The sequence below is a fragment of the Neolamprologus brichardi genome, chromosome 7 (assembly GCF_056152115.1).
Source record: "Neolamprologus brichardi isolate AB-2024 chromosome 7, ASM5615211v1, whole genome shotgun sequence".
In the NCBI taxonomy this organism is placed as follows: domain Eukaryota; kingdom Metazoa; phylum Chordata; class Actinopteri; order Cichliformes; family Cichlidae; genus Neolamprologus; species Neolamprologus brichardi.
In genome coordinates, this window is record NC_142110.1 from 53,302,740 (window position 1) to 53,326,317 (window position 23,578).

A 23,578-nucleotide genomic window follows, 5' to 3' on the forward strand; every position below is an offset into this window, starting at 1 on the left:
ATCACTTTCTCTCTGATAACAATTCAAGAGTGTGTCAAGAAAGAAGAGAAGCTGGAATTACTCAGTTTGTGGCCTACAGAAGAAAGAGGAAAAGACCTAAATCTGTCAGGCAGGAGTTATGAGCAAACACTGAGGTCGGGGATACAGCCAGGCTTCTCAGACACAGGAAGAAGCACATTCATCAGTTGCAGTGCACACCAGGCTATCTGAACTGATAATAGCAAAGGGTCTGGTTGGAGTTAGGATCAGGGGGTCAAAGATCTGCTCTTGTGTCCTCCATATGTGAGAGAAGAAGAAAAGAGGAAGAGTATCTGCCAGAGGAAAAGTAGCATGTGATGTGTTATTCCCTGCCGTTGTTTACTCCAGCACAGAGTCATCTTCCTGGAGCCTAGCCAAGGACACACACATACACAGCTACACATACACAAACTATGTGATCCCTGGTTTTGGGTTTTTTGTCATACAGCAGGCAGCCAACATGTGACAGCTCAATATATCACACTTTTAAACACAGGCAAATACTGCTCTCCTTTTACCTATTTAAATAATAGATAACTATACGCAATGAGACACAACCTTAATCTGTGGTTTACGTTTTCTTTAAGGAATTGTTTGACATATTAGAAACTGCCTTGTTCTCTTTCCAGGAGAGATAAATGACAAGACTGATAAACCTCTCACATCTGCCTATGAAATATGAAACCGCAGCAGCTGGCCAGATTTCTAAACTTAGCATAAAGACTAGAAACGGGGCAAGATTTAACACATTAATGTGTGCGCTTTACAGCTACTCATAGCTAGCCTTTGTTACCATTTACCAGAGTTAGGCTACCTAACTCTGTGTTACTCTGTTCAACTAAAAACCATGTCTGTTAACCGACATTCATCATCTTTAAGGTAAAAAATAACGGTGTTGAAGTTTGAATTTTATTCAGATCCACTTTAAACATATTTGAATAAAAAAAGAGTAGCCAAAAAGGAAAGACTAAAGGCCTAATTCTCTGTAACTTTTCCTAATATATTTTCAAAAAGGCCTTCACTTGATAAATGCTCCTAAATACATGTGTCTTTCAGATTTCACATCCCCAGTGTGCAGCTCTGTCAGAAATGGTAATCCTAAAGCTAAAATGGATATAATCCTAATGACACAATCACTCTTACTATTTCAGTCTTTATAAGTTTCCTTCCAAAACCACACATATTACACAATTGCTTTCACCAGGTGTGAAGTACATCTGTTGAGGGATTAATGGAATTTTCTGTCTAATATCAGTGTAATACCCCTTTAAGGAGGACTACAGTGAAAAGCATAATTGAGATTGTGTGGGTTGTCAGTGATAGACTGGCTGATTGAGTAATAACCCCCATACAGTGATGGGTTAACCAAAACCTGGTTAAGAGGTGTATAGTATACATATATAGCTGGCCAGATACTGGCTGCAGACTGTGCAGAGGTGCTCCTGAGACAATCCAACATATAATAGTAGGGGTTCAAGATGCTAACAGGCACGGCGTATATGGAATGCCATAACCAATTTTCTGGCATAGTATACAGGAACATCTCTGCTCAGTATAGCCTGGAAGTCTCAAGATGAAAATGGGATAACCCCCCCAGGCCCCCAGGGTGGCTGAGAATGAGTACGCTAAAACTCTGTGGGACTTCCAGATACAGACAGACAAACTGGTGATGGCTAACCAACTGGACATAGCAGTGGTGGACAAGCAGAGAAGACAACTGTAGTGACAGATACAGCTATACCGAGTGATAGCAACATCTGGAAGAAGGAACACAGCAAGCTCAAGAAGTAACAAAGGCTGAGAGAGGAGCTAGAGAAGATGTGCAGGATGAAGGTAAGAGTGGTCTCCATGGTAATGGAGCAGTAACCCCCAAGCTGGACCCAAGTTTGAAGGATAACGACCACCCAGATATTATAATATATACAGAGAGAGGCTGTAGAGCAGCTGTATATGCTTCTTCCACATGCTACCGAGGCCCTGTTTGTTAAATGAAGAAATTGTTTAATTGCCAGTATGTTTTGTTTCTTTAGACTTCAGTCATCCAAAAGATCTTCCAAGTTTTTCATTAGCAAAACCCACATTCTCTGATACTCAACCCACAAATGCATTTTCCTTACTATTGTGGCACCATTTAAAGGGAAATACACAGGCTTTTCAAGGTTATAGGATTTATTGCCAATTAGTATTGTTACCACAAGGAAATAATTGACTAGATGGATAAATAGACAGATACTCACAGCCTTGGGCTCAATGGACTCGGCAGCATTTGTCATGCCATCTAAACATTTTCCCACAATGGGCAGCACCTGGCGATCCACGTCTGCAAATGTCTTCATGCACACTGATATCCTCTCAATTCTTTTCTCCTCCATGTCTTGAAGTTTCTACAGTTCGATACAAGCATATTTATACATAAACAAAAGTGTGGGTAGAGTTTGACTGAAAAAACAAAAACCCTTTAATCTATCTCAAAGTGCTGTCTTTTGATGCTGAGCAACAAAGGCTGGTCAGACCAAACAACACTGGAAATGGGAGTGCTCAAAAATCATGAACTTTACAAAACAGTGAATTCAAAGTCACAAACTTTGTAACTGTAAGATGAAAATAAGACAAAAATAACTGCACTTTAAATAAGGACTGCTTGCTTCTGTCAGTGTTTCCTGCATGACAAAAAATGTAATTTTAGCAACAGACCTGCAGGGGGGGGTTGAGTGTAGCGAGTTGCAAACAACTTTGAATTCACAAGATAAGATCGTGCATTACTGTGCAATCATTGGTTACGTGAGAAAAAACAGAAAAGGTGTTAATATTCTCATGTGGGAAGAGTAAATCATTTCTATTTAATGGTGACACTGATGAACCAAAACCAGCTTTATGACAAATCAGCTGAGGTAAATCATACACTGTAGAGCTGTTGTATGTACCTGGAATATGTTGGGAATAATTGTATAGTAATGTTCATTCTGTTCCTTGTTGAACTTCTCCAGGTAGGCGGCGTATTCGCTCTTACTGTCACTAGCCATCTGGTGCCTCATCTGAGCTTGCTGTCGTGCCTGAAGAAAAAACACACACACAAGCACATATATCACAACCACATTCTCTTCACTAACCTTGTGTCCCCTGATGAAAACAGACCACAGACACAGCCAGAGCATAAAAACCTAAATGAGTCAACTATTTGTGTATGAGCACTCATGCATGCACATGTACACACATATTCACAGAGAGCTTGTGAATGCATATCTAAAGGTGCAATTCAGAGTTGTGAAGCAGCAACAGCCTTTGGCATTAGATTATATGTAGGGCAGAACAAACAAATAAAGAAGACGACGACAGCCTGCACAGGCTGCAGAATGGAGGGATTTGGATTTTCTCTGTCCGCCCCGTCTGGCCTGCCTCTGCTGTCGATAATGTTGATTATTTTAAGCTAGTCTAAGGGAAGGAAGGAAGGCAGTCAGAAATGCTGCAGGAGAGGCCTATTACGAATCTAAGCAGATGGAGATGAGATTATCTCAGCTAGACAGCCTGTGCAGGTTGTGTGTATGTGCGTTAGTGTTGCGTGCAGCTAAGTACTCCTATCTGTTTCCTCTTTCCATCAGACCTAAGGCCGTCCTCACATAAATACTGATTTCAATGGGTCATCTGTAACAAAGAGTTACCTCATGAACCTGTGATTGTGATCAGCATTTAATCTGCTGAAGGCTACACAGAAAAAAGAGCAGCTGTATAACTGTATGAGCCAGCCAAGGAAACATAACCCTGATCTCTCATAGTGAAGAGGAAACATTTAAAGGACTTCATCCAGTTTTCACCTACACACCGATCTAAGAGCAAGAGCAGAGTATCTCTAACTCATTTACTCACATTCACACACACACACACACACAGTACATCAGAGTCGAGACACACGTCAGATACAAAGGTACATTATTTCCAGCACATGAGGGATGACAAATGATACCTCAGTGGAAAATGATTGGCTGTGAGTCACACAGCCTACGAAAGACAAGGAACGTGAAATCTAGAGAAAAGCTAAAAAGCACATGGGGAAGTCCAGCAGTTTAAATTCTAAACGCCAGCATGTGAGCATGCATTTAGCGTATGTGCTTTGCAAGTGTAGGTGCATGCAAAGTGTATTGAATGTGTTTAGAAATAATGAGGGTACGCGCTATCACCATGGTAACTTTGCCAGTGCTTCAAAACGAGTTGCTGTGCCTGCAGCCACATCACATCCTGTTGTCATTTTCTGGAAATTACCCGTTTTGCTAGCAGTGACTAATGGGTATAAATACATATTTACACATTTCAAGTTATTTATCTAGCTGTCAAATGTGGATTTTAAAGAAGAGTTTGATGAAATAATGAGGATGTGGAACACAAAGAAACTGCATGAGTGTTTATAAAGGTTTGCCTTAGCATAATCAGCCTTTCTCTCATATTTCTTACACATAAAAATCAAGAGTGGGAAAGTGTACAGCAGCAGACAACGCGATAAGCCACAGTCAGACAGGACAGGGCGTGGTAACAGACCTGGTTGAGGCTATGTGTCAGACTCTACAGGAGACCATGTGTATATCGAGACACAAGTCGAGACAGTGTGTGTTCCGACAGATACGGGTTCTCTGCTCGCTGGACCTACCTTATGGAAACTTCGCTTCAAGGCATGGCATAAAATAAATTTACAAACACACACATACACACAAAAGAATTGTTAGCTGTTTCCAGCTAAACAAGAAGTTGCTATAGATGCACTTCCTGCACCACCTCGAGAATCATTGCTAAAAAAAGGAAGCTGGTATCAGAATAAACAAACACGATCACCACTAAAGTAGTGGGATTTTAAGCTGCTGTTCTCCGCTACTGGTAGAGGCTGAACAGTTGAGAGGAAGGTAATATGTTGCATCCCTATACTTTATGACGGGGAATCCACAACAGGGAAGTCTGTCAGTGTGTGTGAGGGCCGGGGGTCCCTCAAAGAACCGTAACTGTGTTTGTGGATATCTGGGCTGCAAATCCAAACCCCTAATTCAGGGATTTGTTTGCCAGAGGTGGAGAGAGAACACTTAGAGGTTTGCTCCAGCTGTGCTTAAAACCACAAAACTCCAGCTCGACAAACAGCAGCTCTTTTGCATTAAGGGCATTGCATGACCGACAAAAGCATCTAGTTGAAGTGAACTTTCAAAATACATCTCTGTTAAATATTTAGCCAACTTAGCTGGAAAATACTGATTTGGACAGGTCAAAATACACATGACTTCTCTTCCTCTGCTTTTCCTACCACCATGCCACCACCTATCTGTTCACCCCAAACCTCCTCACGGAGCAACAATTTTCACTATGACTAAAATGCAAACTAAGCTGTGGTTGTGACATTTCATCTGGGTACCTATTAAACTGTGTATGTATTTTGCAGCAAATGTAATAACGCAAGTGTCTAAATGGCTATACTCTATATCTTACTAAGAACACTAAGCTCTGCTTTTTTGTACTTTTTGGAAGAAAAGTACCTGTTCTAGAAAGACGCTGACAAGATCATCTTTCAGGTTTTCCTATTCCGAATTCTTCATTTCTGTACAACTGAAACACGAGTAAGTAAAAAAGCAAGCCAAGTTCACCCAAATGATCCAAAGGAGAAGGACTAGGAGAGGACTAAAGCACAATTAAATGATGTGTAATGTGAGAGATGTATTTAAATAAAAGGGCAATATCAGTGGTTTTAATGGGTTTGTCCAGTTAACTACGGTTCATACACTGTTCATGAACATTGCTTGCATATGTACCTATAATCTAAGATTAAGACTATTTTGTGAAAAATCTGGCATAGTATGACACAGTTTATGTCCCCACTTTACAAACAGGCTAAACTCAAAAAAAGTGAAAATCAAATGATCCTTTCATTTGCTAATATCGTGTGTAATTTATGAATTTTGTGTGATAATAAACATAACTCTAATATGAGTACAGCAACTCCTGCTTCAACAATAGATTCTTGAGCTGCTGTGCCGGGTCTTTCCAGCAGTCTTAAGATGACTGTAGTTCTCTGGCTGCATGTCCAGAGTGTAGAAAGGCTCTTTATTCCAGCCTATATTTGCATAATAATCAGGTCTGAACTATGTCAACTGTGAGCCTCAGCTCTGCTCCAACAGCTGATGAAGCAGCAGGAACATGCGCTGCCGACCCATGATGCCTTGCGGGCGTGGGAGCTGTGTGGGTCTGAGATTTTGAGGGCTCTTTTAATTGGTCATGACAACAGGAAATGACATCAGCTACGGGCCCAGGAGACTGTGGGCTGCAAGTTCTGAGAATCGGATGATTGCTCCTTGTGATGATTTATTGAACAGGACATATAATCTCTAAAGCAGCACACTACGTATTTAGTTTTTCACAGTCAAAAAGCAAAAAAAAAAACCTACATGTATAAACCGAAAGACACATAACAGAACCAAACCTTTTTATACTAAACAAAGATGTTTGGTGGCTGTTCTACATAGATAATACAGACTTGTTGCTGCTATCAGCTTTGTTTAGCAGCAGATCACTGTGCTGCTGGGACAATGCCAGCTTCTTCGCACAGTTCCTGGCATCAAGAATGTCATCAGTCAGTCTTTGCTGTCTTTTGGGCTCATTGGAAGGAGGACTCAGGATTGGGGCATAAAAGGGGGAATACGTGGAAAAGAAAATCGTGACAAAAAGGTTGCTAGGTGGGAGGGTGAGAAGCCCAGGCAGTCGTGTTAAGCATGAAGGGTACAGGGCAAGCTCATTGGATATGAGGTGACACAACACATACCTTTTCCACGTCAGCCTTAGTCACGTTAATGTCAGCATCCATCTTCTCAAAGTACTGCTGTGCTCTTTCTGCCTCTTTACACTCCCTCTCAAACCGTTTTTTACTCTGAAATAAGAGGGTTTAATGATTTAATGAGATCACACACATTACATCAGTCAATTCCTGCCACGAGCTAAAGCAGAACGCTATATTACTTGACTTTTAAATAAGCACAGTAATGGACGTCATAATGTGTACGTGTACGTCAAATACATTTAAGGCCTGGCGTTGTGTGCAGCAGAGGTCAGTTTATGTCAACTGACACAGGAACAGGGTTTGTTAAAGTCTGCAGTCTGCAGATTAAACAAATGTTCATAGTGGTCATTTGTGTACAGAAAAACAAGCATTCATCCAACCCTCTTTCGACCCCTCTAACTGAACAATCAGTGTTTGTTGGGCTAGTGTGCACTCTGAACTATGCCTATCTGCCTCACATACAATGGTATCCATTGAGTGCACAGAGAAGTTTGAGGAGGACAAGGCATCTCTCTCACACGCTTTCTCTCCCCCGTCAAAGGGGCCAGCCAGAGATAAGAAGTAGTGTTCTGTGCAATTTCTCTTCGAGCTTCTTTACTTAAACAAATACAAACAGAAATCCTGGACCTGCACTTTTTCAACACGAGAAACAATGTACTTAAAATCTTGCCAGCAGCTGATATTTACATTATACTTCAGTGTTTCAGTCTTCAGTACTAGGTGCTCCTCAGGCAGTGTGTGTATCAATCAATTCATCTGATGTCATTATTATTATTTACAGTGTGTGACTTCTGTCCCCCTCACCGCATGTAAAAAAAAAATGTACACTGAGATTTTAGGACATAACAGGAGGTTCTTCTGTACAAGGACCTCTGCTGATTTACATTTTTCCCACTAACACCTCATGTCTGGCAGTTTTTGATAATGATGTGGTTTATATATTTTACTTTATTACTGCTGACTGGTAGCAACTCTTCGCCTGGGAAATAACTGGAATGATCTACAATGCCTGGAGCAAATCGTTCATAAAGAAACAGATATTTGTTTGTTCAAAGAAGTATTGCTTTTTTTTTTTTTTGTTTTTTTCATCTTGTGTTACACTCATTTTTAGGTTGGGTTAGGCTGCCACTAAAATCTGAAGTGCCTCTGGCTCCCTAGCCAAGAGAAACTGACAAGCGATCCAGAAAAAATGGTTTATTTTAGTCATTTATAATTTCATAATGTTATAGTTGCAAATGATGCAAGCTCAGTATGTATTTGTTGCAACTAGTGCACAACTGTGGAACTGCACGTAAATAGGTTCACTTACTGCTTCCAGCTGTTTCCACGAGCTTTCAATGTGCTGCTGTGCCTTACGCCCATCATGGAAGTGCTACAAGAGAAAACAGACAAAGTACAGAATTGTTCATTTCTCTCATATTATTTATGAGCTCAAGGGATTTAAAATCAGATGAACATGTCTTTGATATAGTCAGGTTTACAAATTAGATGAGGTAATCCTTAACCACTATGAATAGTTCCTACACTGTGACAGTGAGGTATTAGTGTCAACTGAGGAAGCAGTGCAAATTCAAATAGACACTGTATTGTACATACTCTAAAAATTACGACCATAGAACCCACGAGCTTAGCGCTCAGAGATATATTCAAGCTTGAGCAGGAGGCTAAAAGTCTGTTTGATGAAAGGTTAACCACAGGCTCACCACAGGTGTGCCAACACAGCTCCAGAGAAAGTGTGTAACAGTGACAAAAACAGGTTAACAGTAAAATCATTAAAATAAAACCAGTCAAAGATACTGTACACAGAGTTGTTTTCACAAAGCACTAAAGTCACACCATGCTCATAGCAGAGCTGTGCACCAAAGGTTTCTGTTTTTAAAAAGCAGTCCTCTCTGCTCTCTGTTGAGGGTCATGCAAATACAGAATGCATATTATTTGATAAAAACTTACTAAATCCTACTTTTTTCTTACCAGAAATGGTTAAAAAATATATCCATAAGACCAAGAAGAAGTTTAAACAGCTTATTAGAAAGCGTGTTGAAAGAAACTACTAAAAGCATGAATCTACTGTTGGATGAGGGAAATTCTGTTGGTCAAACAGTGCAATACTGTGACCTACAAACAATATTAATGATTAGTCTGATGATCCCCCTTTTCTCTGTGTGACAGCTCTGATGTCTGATAAAGCAGTAATCATGTTGGTATTCCCCTAACTGTTTTAGAGCCATTACCAGGTAAAGTTTGTACTTTCCCAAAAAAAAAAAAACAGTATTAATAAACATGATAGTAACAGACAGAGCAAAGTGGGCAGAATAAGAAACAGATAAAGGCTAACTGATGAAGTTCTAAAATAGCAGCTGAAGCAACATAAAATAGAAATTTACAGAGAACAAGGCATGAATTAAATGATAGAAACTATTTAGAGGCAAACACACAATGAAGGATTTTGGCAATGTCAACTGTAGCATATTGGAGAGGACTAGGTGGCAGCTGCTAGTCTAAACTTGTACAGCAAATACGCTGTGCTTTTTGTACATGGCCTCGCTTAGCCTACTAACGTGCACTTGGCCCGACGACAGAGCACATCCCTCTACAGCTCTGTGTGGATCACAGCCAAATCCCCTGGAACTGCAAACACAAGGGTACAATCTAAACTTTTTATTTTTTTTAATAGATTGCGATTAGCTATAAAGTATGCAAATACTTCTTTAACTGCTGACAGAAAGATTAATCTGCACAGGACTTCAAAAAGAATCAAATGAAAATGAAAATGGCACAGGGACTTGACTATTAATGTGGTATCCCATAGTAACGCAGACTGCGGAAGCTGGGACCAGTAGCTGAGTTGAATATCGATGCTGCTATTCAATAACGGACCCAGGCTATTATAAAGAACAGAAAGCTGCTGTTTGTACGCTGCTGGTATTTCAGTGCTTGGGAATCACAAGGAAGTTGGTATTCTGATTAAATAAGCAAGAGATGTGAAATTACAACTGATGCAGGAGGCTTAAAAGTTCATCTTACTTGAATGACATGAGAGTAGTAAGTGAGAATGCAACCTGGTGTACCTCAGGCATTCACACTTCCCATTTCCCAAAGTTTCGAGGGAAGCTGAGTAAAATAAGGAAGTGTTCCAGTGTTTCAGAGGAAGTATTTGAGCGTTACAAAAAAAAAAAAAAAAAAAAAGAACAGGACACTGTGGAACTGCTAAAGTCAGCTCCCAACAATGCAACATTTAACTAGCCTTTTTTTTTTTTTTTTTTTTTTAATCTGCTAACCAGGACCTGCAGGTAACTGTTTAATAACACCAACTTTTCAATGATGTACTCTGAAAGTAATTCTTGGTAATTGGTAAGTGAATGTGAAGCCTCTCCACACAACACAAGCTCACAGACCGTATGACATCACTGTTACTATGGAGAATTCGTTCAACCAAATATTTACCTCTATAACCACATTTATAAAAAAGAAATATGCACATCATCTGGTTTTAAAAAAAAACATAAATATCTATGGAGATAAACAAACTGCGATAAACAGCTCCATCAGGTTTACAAGATCTGCTGGAGGATGAAGATTTACTGACTACAGGGACAAATGGGGCAGTTTTACTTTCAAACACAATAAAAAGAGCCATCAGCCACCTGGAACGGCACATATGCAGCGATCAAAGCAGATGCTCTGCCGTACTGGTTTCTCAGTGTTTAAATTAACAGACCCTAGTGATACAAATATCCCTCGTAGCCCATTCAGAACTCAATGAGCATGTCATCTTTTTTCCATTCATGCTAATCAATAACAGCATGTGACTGCAGTGACATTTGAGAGCAGTTCAGTGACCTCAAGCCATTTCCATTAACAGAACAAGTGAGAGAAAAAAGGCCTAAAAAATTCTTGAACCAAAATTCATCCTTTTACTGCATTCGTATTTAACCTCCTAGGACCTGGAGTCCACATATGTGAACATCACATTTTGGGTTGTCTAGACCAAAATACTAAATTTTGCTCTACAAGGGCCTGATATCCACTTACGAGAACATTATACTGCCACTGTTCTATTAAATTTTAAAATGAACATCCTCATATGTGGATCTCATTTCTCTCAGAAACAAAAATCTGGTAAAAAATAAAATAAAATCTGGTAATTCTTTGTTTTTACATTCATCAGGTCCCAATCAGCCCAAATAGCAAAGAGAAATTAAAAATGCATGACATGAAAGAGTTCGGGTCTTAGGAGGTTAAAGTTTAATAAAAGTGGGATTAGATAATATGAGATCAAAGATCAAAGTTGAATATTCACTTAATAATGGAAAGTAGACATGCTTTTTCATGACTGTGACACATCCTTTATAAATAAAGGAATTCCTCATGCTGCGACACAGACTATCTAATGCCATCCAGGTACCATAGCACTTGACAAAGATACGAGACATCTAAGGACAGAGATTTGGGTTTTCACAACCATGATCCTTACATGCCTCTTTTTACTGGCATCCTTTTCCAGGCTGAGCTGAGTGTGATGTGCACTCACAAGCTGCCTTATCCACTGTAAAAATCTGTATTCTCTGACACGTAAAAGAGAAAACCTCTTTACTGCTTAACATGTGCATCTTTAAGCTCACTTGAGTCAAGATGTGCACATGCACATCTGTGCATATGATATATTACTCATTCATTGACTTGACTTGGGTCATAGGAATGTGAACCTGCAACCTCATACAGCTGTCAGCATGCATATAATCATTAGGTACTGGAAATAGCCACAAGTTGTGTGGAGTTCTAGAGACGACAGAGATGATTAAACCCTATGAAAGCTCCACTGGGACGTTTCTCCTCATGTCGAATCCATTAGGCAACAGTTTAAACCTTGTGGTACTGCAGCGTTTGTTTATACTGAAGTCATTCTGGATTGATATATGCATGCAGAGACTACTGGAAGATCCAACGATCAATTCTCCCTCTCACCTTCCTATTTGCTTTTCCACTCAACACAAGAAGGCATTTGAGGACAGCCCAGAGTGATGCACTGTTTTTACCATGATTTCTCTTTCTTGCCTGCCTCAACGAGAACAACAAGGATGATATTTTCTGGCACAAAAGCACCTAATATCTATTGCTTTTCCACTAAATGCAATGCTATTTTTTCTGGTCTTTGCAGCTAAATGAGCTAGTGTCTTTCTTTTTTTTTTAATTTTCTACCTGGCTGAATATGTCACATACTTATATAAAAAAGGGAACCTATGATGAGTTATAGGAAGTCTTGCACAGTCTAAGGGTCTTCAGCAGTCTTCATTAGAGAGGCCAGTTAAGCCTTGTGGTCAGAGACCCGGTAAGGACAGCAGTATGCTGACTGAACACCTTATTATGATTCCTCAGCACAAACAGTCCAGTGAGACTTAAAGAGTCTTCATCCCATATTAACCCTGCCCCCTCTTCAACATTTCATATTACACTTTAAGACATTAAGCAATGCAAAAACAAGAAAGTAGGTTGTCATAACTGTGAAATATTTAAAATATTTCTTACTGTGCTTACAACAGCTTTACTCCAGCATATAAAATGTGATTCTACCTTTGTAAAAACACCTAGATTTGCTATGTTAAACCTTTTAGGAGAACATTGCTGGCCACCTCTTATGCCACCCCGAGCTGAGTTTAGCAAGCGATTCACTCAAGAAGACAGCAAAGGGGAAGTGTAGAAAGTTACAAAACAAGTCCATATGAGAACTTAATGAGGATTTTTTTTTTTTCATTTCCGGGTTTGTAATGTGGCTTTTACCTGCGCAATAAGCTTCCTATAAATCCTGGAGGGGCCAGCTTCAGCCTCTAATCCCACTGTCTGGGTCTGCCTACACGGCTTTGTCTAACACAAACAAAATGCTGCAGAGGGGACACTGAGTAGTGATTAGAAATAAGGGGAAAAAAGTGGATGATAGGAAGCTGGGGGCTTTACAAACAACACCCAATACATCACTTTCTCTGGTAGTGCTATGTTTTTCTGTAGCTGGAAATTTGCTTTTGTGAGCAGGCTTTTCAACACTTAAAATAAGCCAAAGTCACACCCCAGTACTCAGGAGTTGTATGAATGTGCTTTTGAATCTCAATGCAAAATCATTTAAATGAATGGAAGCTTAACAGGTTAAATTTACTCTACAAGGACACTGTACAAAACATGAGAAACCCAATAAATTTAGATGAAATGATCCTCTGTACAGAACAAGCTATCTGATCTGGACAGGGGATATAGCATAGCCATAAAACTTGTTTTATGGCTATGCTATGAAGGGGAACCCCCAGTACTAGCTAACTGAAGAAATACTGCTTTAGGCTTCTTTAGTTAAGACACATGACTAAAGAAAAGAATGGGTAAAAAGGATGAGAAAGGATCAAAAAGGGACAAACAGATATATTTAAGAATTAAATAGAGTAGAAAAAGAGGAACTGTGCAGAGAGATGAGAAGGAACAGTGGGGTCAAAGTGACATTCTGCAGCCTGCGAGCAGCAGGAGTCTCTCTAATCAACCTTTACAACAAGAGACAAATCTGAAGTCTGTATGTGATCTTTGCTGTGTGAAGCAGGCTAAACCAAAGTAAAAAATGAATTGGGGGTGTTTGATTTCTCTTTGCAAATATGGGAAATTCCTGTTTTTTTCTGTAGCATCTCCATCTAAAACTTAGCTTAAAATTCATTATGATCACTAATGATGTGGTCCACATAAATGTAGGAGCCTTGATGTCTGTGCCTGTGCGAATGAAAACGCAATCTAAAAAAAGGTCACTGAGGCTTTTAGCAGCACTCGGGTTTTGGGTTTCCACTCCAGTTCCCCCAGCAGGACTTCCAAGACAAAAGAGCTCATGAAAGATTTTCAGAACACTTTCCCAGGTGGCTAGGTCTCATCCTCTCTCTCGCTTTCTGCTCTTCCACCACCTGTATGGATTTTATTTCTATGCATCACACAATGCAAGTGCACCACTCTTTCTAATCACTTTATAATGGTAATGATAAAAGTGATTTAAATGTTTAAGAATAGCATGTGGTGTACCCATATTTAGTTGGTTTAAAAGAAGGAATAAGTGTGTAATGACAGAGAGACGAAGACTGTGTTCCATAAAAAGGACTCACTCAGTCACGTTTTGCTCTTCTGGTGAGCCTTTGGGTGTATCTATATTTACTCTGTGATGACCTCGGTTCATAGAGAACAGAACATGCAAAGGGGAAGCACTGCTAAAAAGCCCATTGTGTCTGTTTTCCTTAAACATATCCTATTGTCTGAAGTCAAAGTTTGTTTTTTATGGCATGGGAACAGAGGGATAGAAGAAACAGAAATCAAATACCGAGAAAAAGAAAATAACCAAAGATCCGATATCAAAAGCTCTCACCGATTTTCTCTCAGCCTTGAGTTCTTGTAGGTAGCGCGTAAGTTCGGTGATGATAAGAGATGTCAGGTTCTCAGAAATAACTTCGTGTTGACCTGCGTAATCATTTAACTCGTTCAGTGTTGTTAGGAAGGCTCGACAGAAGGTGTACCTAGTGGGGCACAGGAAATGAAGTCAGAGGAAAGACATGGCTACCAAAAACATGGCTCATTTTTGAAAGAAAACAACCTCTGTGAGAACAAGTAAAAGGAATAGTTAAATGTTTTTAAATACAGAGATAATGAGAGGATACCACTCTCATATCTGCCAATTATATACAAGACTACAGCAAAAAACATAACAAATCCCCATTTAAATGATGCTTTATGTTTTATATGTTTCTATTAAATGTTTCCAGTGATTTCTACTCATTAAAAAATTGGTGGCTCTTCTCTCCACCTCAAAATTTCACAGCATTCCTTTTACCTCGTATGCAGCATCATTTAACTTACTTGCTCTCTTCTTCTTCTTTGGAGTTCTTCTTGGGCTGATATTTCTTTGATAGATTCCTGTAAAGAAAACGATTCCAGTCAGATATTCCTTACTGGAACTCTTACAAAGAGCCCTATCTTCAGACCAGTAGTGCACCCCTGCCATTATATTTCCCTGACACTGCCCTTATGGACCTGCCAAAGGATCATTCAAGTACACCATTCAATCCAGCAGAGTGCTTTCTGCTCCTGCTGCTACGGTCTCTCTCTTCATGTCATAAATCATTGCCCTTAAGGAGTATGCATGCAGAGCCAGTCACCAGAATAAAGCTGTTCTAAAGCAGCCATTACCCTTGTTTTGACTCTGGCTGTATGTTAGCAGTATGTGACTAGAGCAGGGCCGAGAGGGGGAGGGAAAATGAAACATATAGTGAACAGGGATGCGTAAAGAAGAAATAAAACATGGTTGTAACTATAGATGCATGGTTAGTTTTGTATGTGGAACACAAATAACAACCTTTAATGTCATTACAGCAGCATTTATCACTGTCTTTCATGCAGCCCAGCAACCTGATGCATTGCAGGCTACAGTACATCATGTCACTCGTTTCATAAAGACACTGTGGCAGACTCATTATCAGCCAACTGGGACTCTGTCACCAAATCATAATAACATACTCAATGTTCTGAAAGATTTGAGCACACTGTGTGCTTGCACCTTTAGGATCCTTTGTCTAATTTAGAGGAACTGTTGTCGAATTAAAAATGAATATCCAAGCTGTGGACTAACAAAAAAAGACATACCAAAAGGAAAAAGCCACAAATTTGTTAACTGAAAAAGTGAAATTTTCCAGTCTAATGTCATGAACCTTTGGTGGCATTATTGTCCAAATTATTACACCATGTCAATGTAAACTGATGCAAAGAGCTGATTACAGTCATTGGTGACTGTGTTTGATCTGGGATTCCAGCAGATTATTCAGTGATGGGACCTAAATGCCTCAGCTTGTACAAGAGCTTGCTTAATTCATGCCGAAATAAATAATAAATGTATTAAGAAAGATATAATGTGGGTCTGCATGAACTCCATCCAGCTCTCTCACACCCACATCCCCCACACGACTTTCCAGTGGTGTTTGCACTGTTGCTAGGCAGATCTATGTGCCTATCTCTCTCTCCTTTTCACCCAACCTCTAATTATAGCCCTAGCTCCCACTCACTCATTCATTCACTCACAGCCAGAAGCCACGTGTCAGACTGTATGTGTCCCACTCAACTCAGCAACATATTTAGCAAATGTGTTGAAACTAGGGTAACAACTAGCTTTAAATGAGGATGGTTAAATGGGGTTGGGGGCAACTTAAGAGGATATGTCTCCATATTTTACTGTACAGTTACTGAGGCAAAATCTCTGAAGCAGTTGATAACATTTTCTCCCTCTACCAGTGTGTTTTCAGCAAGACTTTATTCCCACTTTGATTTGGATTACTCCAGACTGGACTCTAGGGGAGAGGAGGGTGGGGCATTAATGCACTGCCCCTGCAATGACTACACTGAAGCATTGTGCATGTTTACACCAATTCAGGGAAAGAGGATTATTCGTGGATTAGTGCAGTGTGGTTGGTATGGTGATGAAATGGTGTAAAGTAGACTTATAGCCATACATGGCATTCAGTTCTTTAGAAAAGCAAAGTGTTTCATATGTTTCACATTGCATTTGTTGCAACTGTATTAAAACTGTGGCCTCACTTATTGATGATTCCTCCCCCATAATTGGCCCATTTCTGCAGGCTTATTGATCTGACAAACATTTTCTCTCTTAATCCTTTGGCCTAGAGGAATATAAAATGTGAGTCTTTGTTCACCCAGATATAACATTTGAATTTGTTTTTTTAATTAAAAAACTAATTCATATGCAACCCAGCAAGTTAAACCATAACTATTAACTTGCACAAGGTTAAGCAATGTCTTTAAATACACCTGTGCATTTCCTGTTGTGACTTGTCAAGTTGTCTACTGTGATGAAAGACGTTACCTCTGAGCCTTAAAAATCTGCCCAACAACACAGCTGAGAGAAAGGAGGACTAGATCAAAGGATTAGTTCCATTAGTTTATTAGATTTAAGAGCTCTGCATTTTTTTTTTAGCATGAGTGTGCCCAATAGATTATACCTGATGTCACAAATCACGTCGATTACAGAGGGTAATTAGTCCTGAGGTATGGCCAAGTAGCACCACAACAAAGAACCAGTGTGTTGAAAACAATAGAAAACTCAATGAGTCGCAAAACCTCTGTCTTAATGTCCTAACTATCCCATTTTAGCTTTTCTGTCAAGCATGTCGATATGCACATATATCTGTGTGTGTATCTGTATGCTAGATAACAGTAAGCCCTGAAAACATTCGGACCATCTGGAGAGCCTCCAGGTGAATAAACCTACTATAGCTAGATGAGCGGAACACACAGTGACAGATGCTAGTCACTAACAGAATTATTGGATATCTATATTTGTTTAAATAGAAGCCCACCTTAGGTCCACCTTATTTTACTAATGCGGTGCTTTAATTTAACTAATTTTATTTAACTGAGGCAATGTATTTTACATGCCATTAAAATGATCCAGACAAAAAAAGAGGACCTTAAATACTTAAAGTTCAACATTATTACTTAGCAGATTTGCAGAAAGAAAAGAACAGAACAAAATTAATAGTTAGGAAAACTATATGCACCAATTAAAAAAACACCTCTGTTTGCATGTGTCCGTATTTAGGTCTGAAAAGTTAATGAATACAGAGATATGTAGGTAATGCATGCATATAAACACAGACAGATAGTCCTATTATCTCAAGCTGACTTAATTATCAAGAAACAGGCATGGCAAGGTCTGCATACAGGATCACAGGGCGTGTTACAGAGGCCTTCATTGTGAATACTGGAATGGTAGTGGCAAGATTCTGTGAAACTGGGGGGTGGGGGTCAATACTTAAAGCATTAGCCATATTGCCTGGCCTCTTTAAATAGGAGGATTGTGGATTTGGGGGGTATCTCCCACTGTGCATGGATGCAAGAGGTCTTGTGAAGCGCATCCTGTCAATGCAGGACCGAATACACTCCCACTACTTCCCCTGAAAAAAATAAGTGACTGCAGCAAAACACAGTGGAGGGGGCGGGACCAACACTTGTGATTGGAGGGGGAAAAAAATCTGGGTCAGACCTGGGGTTGATAATGCTGATACCTAGTAATCTCTATGGAAACACAAGCTTCACCCCCTTCCCCCACAACCTGACTTCCTCTTGCCTGAAACTGAAGCTAGCAACACAATCAGACAGCACGCAGGAGAGAGTGCAAAGCAGCAGACAGACTCTTCACAGACAAAAAGGATGGAGGGGAATAGACAACCTCTTCCGCTTGCATGTTTGGTTCTGCAGTTACATAAGGTAATTCTACTTCCTTGCAGGCAAACAACAACACTGCTGTGAAAATAAGAGAATTTCTTGATAACTTGTATTCCAATGCACGGTTTCCCACATCGAATTGTTCATTTAGTCTCCTCTTCCTATGGGAGGCCAGAGGTCAAGGTCAGCTTCAAAATGTGGTGTTTAAGATTCAGTCTCAAGGGCACTTCGGTAGGTCAAATCCTGCTGTAGTGTCTGTTTCTGTGTGTGTCTTTTTTATCTATGTCATCAAGAGGAAAACATTCACCATTATTACAACTGCTTCTGCAACCCACAATGTGATTCTGAGTAAACTTAAATACTCACCTAATCTGTTTTGCATAGTTGGTTTCAATTTCTGATCTCTCCTTGACAAATTTGGTGTACTTTTCCACAAACTCGATCCCCCACTGTGTATGCTTTTCCAAGTTGTCAAACTGATCCTGCAGAAAAGAAGAAGACGGTGATTACATCATTCAAGAAGGAAAATAAAGCACTCTGTAATGCCATTTACACTGTAATAAGAAAGTTAAGCATTACAAACGATTCAATCAGTTCAATGACGGCACTGCAAGGGACCTACTGTCGATCTTTTGCTCACTTACTCTGGCCCACTTGCATTTTCACCAAAGACCTTTGCAGTTGAGCACTGCTCATGCTAATCATTAAGTTTATTAAAATTTAACTTCTATTTGTAGACTACTGCTCATCTGGCTTCCCACAGGCCACGCATTGGTTTATTCTGAGTAATTGAACTCAAACAACCTAAATTGTGATTTAAACTCTTCAAAGGACGTGTTTCCTGGAATAAGCCTGCAACTGTCCTCCTGACACCGAGTCATTTTCCAGCAAGTTTCCCCTTGCTACTCTTAATTTAATTTCAAATTGTGGTCTGTCACAGAGAAAAAGTAGAGCTCATAGTAAAAACAGGCAGCAGCAGCAGCAGCAATCCTCACTACTGATAACCAAACACAGCTGTTCAGACTGAACTCATTCTTCATGATTCGTTCATGACTTGTGAGGAAAAAATGAGCCTTTAGTTGGCTGAGGTCACGTCTTGAAATTCATCACTTCAAAAAAGAAAAGCCTTCATCTGGAATATTGATTTACATACGTGCAAAGTTTCACTAACAATCGTGTGCTTAATTCCAAGAGAATTACAAAATAATTCCAAAGATGAACAACAAAAAAGACACGGACAACCTTAGTGCGGCTCCAACAATCTCCCATCCTCTCTTCTAACATGTCGGTAGTCTTCCTGAGTGCGGATAATTGCTCTTAAGCACAGTGCAAAAAGTTCTTTCTAATTCTCAACGCAAACCATGCAGGGCACTTTAGAACATCCTCCACAAAGTGCGCTTTCTTACCCTAGACACAGGAAGTGGTTGTGGTGATGAAAAGTTTAAGAGGTGTATTGTAGCCTATGAGAAGGTGTGTTAAACTGGCTTATTTGTTAGAAGTGCAAAATATTCAAACACTTCAGGAAAATATATTTCTAGCTTTACTGAAGCCACAAAATGTTGTCTAGAGTGTGATCAAAATTTCTTGCACACCTTTGAACAAGCCTTCACACAATTAACTGCTACTCAAGCAAAAACAATGGAGTGAGAAGGGTGGGGGTGAGGGGTAGCTTTGCACTCTGCATTGTTAGTCAGTTTCAATGAGCAATCACTCCTCATCAACGAGCCACTCAGCAGAAGATGAAATCAACAGATTTACACATTTTTACTGAAATTAAACTCTGCCTCATCAATCCTAAAGTCTATACTTTCAGACACCCATCCACTGCTTGTTGTTATCGCCCAAGCACATGCTCACTCTGAGACGCCATGTTCCAATTAAAGCAATTAACAATATTTACTTCATTATGAAAATTATTACAGACATCCAGCATTCAGGCCACAAAACAGAAAACAATAAGCATACGTAGCTGCACCCACATCATGCACACAAAACCCTCCTCTCCTCCTCTGCACACATAACTACCCTTTTTTGTAGGGGCACCATCTTATCCACTGTGTCTCGTCGTGGAATCATTCAAAAATATCCAAATCCAGAAAATGTCCATCCGATGTCCTCCAAATTAGAGCACCAAAAAGCTGTGGTTAATTTGGAGAGGGCATCCACAAGACCATGCTCAAGATATCCACAGTTAAAGGGGTAACGTCATGGGGAACAATGAACCCCCACTTCTACACAATAACAACAGAAACTGGCCAGTTCAAGCAAGTAATTCCTGATTATCCAGAAACAGCAAGAATGTGAAAGACCAGGGGAGGAACTCGCGCAGCAGTGGCTCACTCAAGTGCACGCTCTGAATCTGAAGCAATGGCTGCCCACAGCATTCAGGCTTAATGCTCCATCAGCCGTAAGGTGGAATAAGTGGGATGAGAGAGGACAGTGAGAGAGAGCGGAAAAACAGAGGGAGGGGTCATGAAAAGAATGGAAATGGCAGAAGAGGCGGGATTATATGCGAGGGGATTAAAATTACAGGAGGGACTAGCCCACGTTGCTGGGGTCTTGTAAACATTGTGACCTTGTTCACTTTACCATTTATCTAATTTAAAAAAATAAAAAAATAAATTAAAAAATGGATCCATGATAATGATGAGTCATTCTGAGAACACGAATCAAGAGACACTTCCTGAAGTAAAATGGAAAAGCCATCAACCAAGCAATTTGCAGGCTACAAGAGAAAAAGGGTATTAATAAATTATGAATTAGAAGAGAGTGCGATCAAAGAAAGAAATGCATTATGTGAAAGTAAGACACAAGCATATACTCATAATTTATCATTAGGTCACACCACATTTTCAATCCTGTATTGTATTGCCATGATCTCAACAACAGGAGCATCTCAAGCTGATTTTATTGATAAACTGGAGTTACTGACTTCCCAAAGGTATCAGGTGGGGCAGACTTGACCTTTGTGCTGGGAGGTTTTGACCCCACATATTTCAAAGTAAGTACCTCTACTTGACAGGCATCAAATAAAAGGTCAGGTATTTTGAAGGCTCTATTTATACTCAGGCATAACTTTCATTTCAGTGGTTAGAGGAACATAAAACGTGCATATATAGAACTGCTCAATTAAAAACTTTAAAACTTCCACTATGCATGTGCACAGATTCACAAGATGACGGCTCAAACCAGTGTCAGCGTGATGAGCGGAGATGCTAATCCCATGAGACCATTGAAGACGCTGATTCATTTAAAGAACTAGTAAGCAGCCACAAAAAAGTTTTTAAAGCATACGCTTATGCTACATTATGAATGTGTTTATTATTAAGGGAGAAAAAAAATCAAACCTATATAGCCCTGTGTGAAAAAGTGTGACATTAGACCTTTTGTTTACATTTGTGTTATCTTATTTAATTTGTTTGATGATCTAAAACATTTCATTGTGACAAACATACAAAAAAAATAGTAAACCAGTATGGATATAGACTTTTTCACAACACTGTTTATTACAATAACAAGAAATAGGCCTGTCACTGCACAGCTGAAGCTGAACCTCAATATGACTGACTTATGTATCTTGCTGCTGACTCTTTTTGGACAAGGTCTCCCCATGTCTGATTTAGGAATCACAAAATAGATGTGACCCAACAGATTAAAATTGCTCACCGTCTCTGATTAAATGTCATGCTACTTGCCAAAAAACCGACACCAGTCAACTAAGCCAATATTAGCCAATATAATACATACATTTGCTCTGCAGAATTGTGAAAACGTAACTAGTTTTTGACACGGAACACACTAAATGAATGACTGCCAAAATTCAATCAAGTGTGATTAGTCGTAGCCCTAAAAAACACGACAAAAATTCAAGTAGAAATACGGAATATGATAACAAAAGTGGTTTGAATACAAACAAAACCTGTAACAGACATTAAATTTGAAACAATCCATTCCATTAATCCTCCTACTGCCCCTTGTACTAATAACTTATGGCAACCATCCTTTCATCTGCTGCCTCGGACACCTGACTTTATTGCTATCAAAGCCAATATGCTGGAATCCCTTCAGGAGATGACCCAGGTCCACTGCACTTATTTTTTCAGGATACCGTCCCAGTCAGTGAGCCACATGTACTAGTGTGGTCGTTTGTAAAAGAAAATAAATATAACTGTGTGACTAAATGTTTTTTATTATTCAGGAAATGGAAAACAGATTCAAACTGAGAACAAAGGGAACATTAGCAGTTACTAAATTTACGTAGGTGGTCCATGGGCTGTAAGAAAACTAATGCATATCTGTATAAGGGTCAGCCTCATAAACTCTAGTTATTCTTGAGCGTTTTAGGAAGATTACAGTGCAGGTATCAGACTGCCACTTAATCTGAACTAATACATATTATTGAACAACAACTTTTGAAATCCCACAAATAATAAAGGCCCAGGCCATTGCCTTGCTCCCCATTTAAAGACAGGCTTTCTCAACACATCAACTCATCTCAGGGCTCGCAAATTTTCAAAATCCCTGGTAGCCCTTCGGGCAGGGACTCTTCAGTTTTTGGTAGCCCAAAATAAATTTAAGTAGCCCAAATAAAAAAGAGAGCAATTTTTTGATTGATGTTTTGTTTCCTGTTTTGTTTCCTTTACAATATTATACATTAAAGTATAATATTGTAACGGAAACAAAACATTAATCAAAAAATTGTTGAAACACAAATTACAACATTGTATAAAAATTACAATCATCAACTCAATACTTGGTTCTAATTGAACAGAAATTTCTATGAACTTGTAAGAACTGTGTAGAACATGAATCAGTCTGTGTCAGATCCTGAATTTGAAATTTCCACTGAAGTCACAGGTAAGAGGCAAGTGGAACCAAGATCTAGGCCATTTGCTTTTTGAAGTTTGCAAAGACTGCAAAATTTTGCCAGTGGTAGTTCACTCTTTGCAACATAGTACGCTGTTCTAAACAGATTTTTCAGGTTTATTTTTAGTATGTTATTTGCAATTGGTGTTTGTTCTGGGAAAGATATTGCAGACTGAGCAATAATGCATTTCTTGCATTTCTCGCATTTCTCATGGGTTCTAATGGGGGCCTTTCTTAAAATGACTGGTCCCAGTAACAGAGGCACCTCAGAAATCGAGGGAAAACCAACAACACACCCGGCAGAACATTATGTTATTTACACAGGTGCACATAAGTGGTCCGCATGTGCGCATTCGCTGTCAAAATAAAAGACGCGCACCAGATAAGAAGTTGCAACATGCGTTTGCGTCCATATAAAAGGCACTGTTTTTGTCTGCTGGGATTTTCACGGCACATTCTGCACCACATCTCTGTGTGTTCATCATTTGTTTGAAGCCAGCTCACCTCCGGCAACCACTTTTCCGAGAATACACGCTTCTTTTGTGGTTCGGACTCCTTCTGACATTTCTTTGGAGGTGGAGGAACACCAAAGTGTTTGCTTAAAGGAGCTTGCTTCTTCGACATCTTTAAGAGTTCTAAACAAATGTCTGT

The 23,578-nt window shown here is 39.6% G+C and overlaps 1 protein-coding gene across 20 annotated transcripts in view; it reads right to left on the reverse strand.

The window, feature by feature from the left end:
* Positions 1 to 23,578, reverse strand: part of fnbp1b (formin binding protein 1b) — a 55,037-nt gene that overhangs the window by 17,457 nt on the left and 14,002 nt on the right. For 12 of the 20 annotated variants that reach the window (XM_087843843.1, XM_035910357.2, XM_087843839.1 and 9 more), the window contains exons 2-9: positions 18,428 to 18,543; positions 14,687 to 14,743; positions 14,199 to 14,346; positions 8,130 to 8,192; positions 6,806 to 6,910; positions 4,658 to 4,672; positions 2,943 to 3,071; positions 2,256 to 2,402 (exon numbers count right to left, since the gene is read on the reverse strand). In XM_087843843.1, the coding sequence (XP_087699969.1) occupies positions 2,256 to 2,402; positions 2,943 to 3,071; positions 4,658 to 4,672; positions 6,806 to 6,910; positions 8,130 to 8,192; positions 14,199 to 14,346; positions 14,687 to 14,743; positions 18,428 to 18,543 (780 nt within the window). Of the gene's footprint in view, positions 1 to 2,255; positions 2,403 to 2,942; positions 3,072 to 4,657; positions 4,673 to 6,805; positions 6,911 to 8,129; positions 8,193 to 14,198; positions 14,347 to 14,686; positions 14,744 to 18,427; positions 18,544 to 20,086; positions 20,475 to 23,578 lie in introns of those variants that run through there. The other 8 variants (XM_035910361.2, XM_087843840.1, XM_006796830.3 and 5 more) reach the window with 2 other exon arrangements.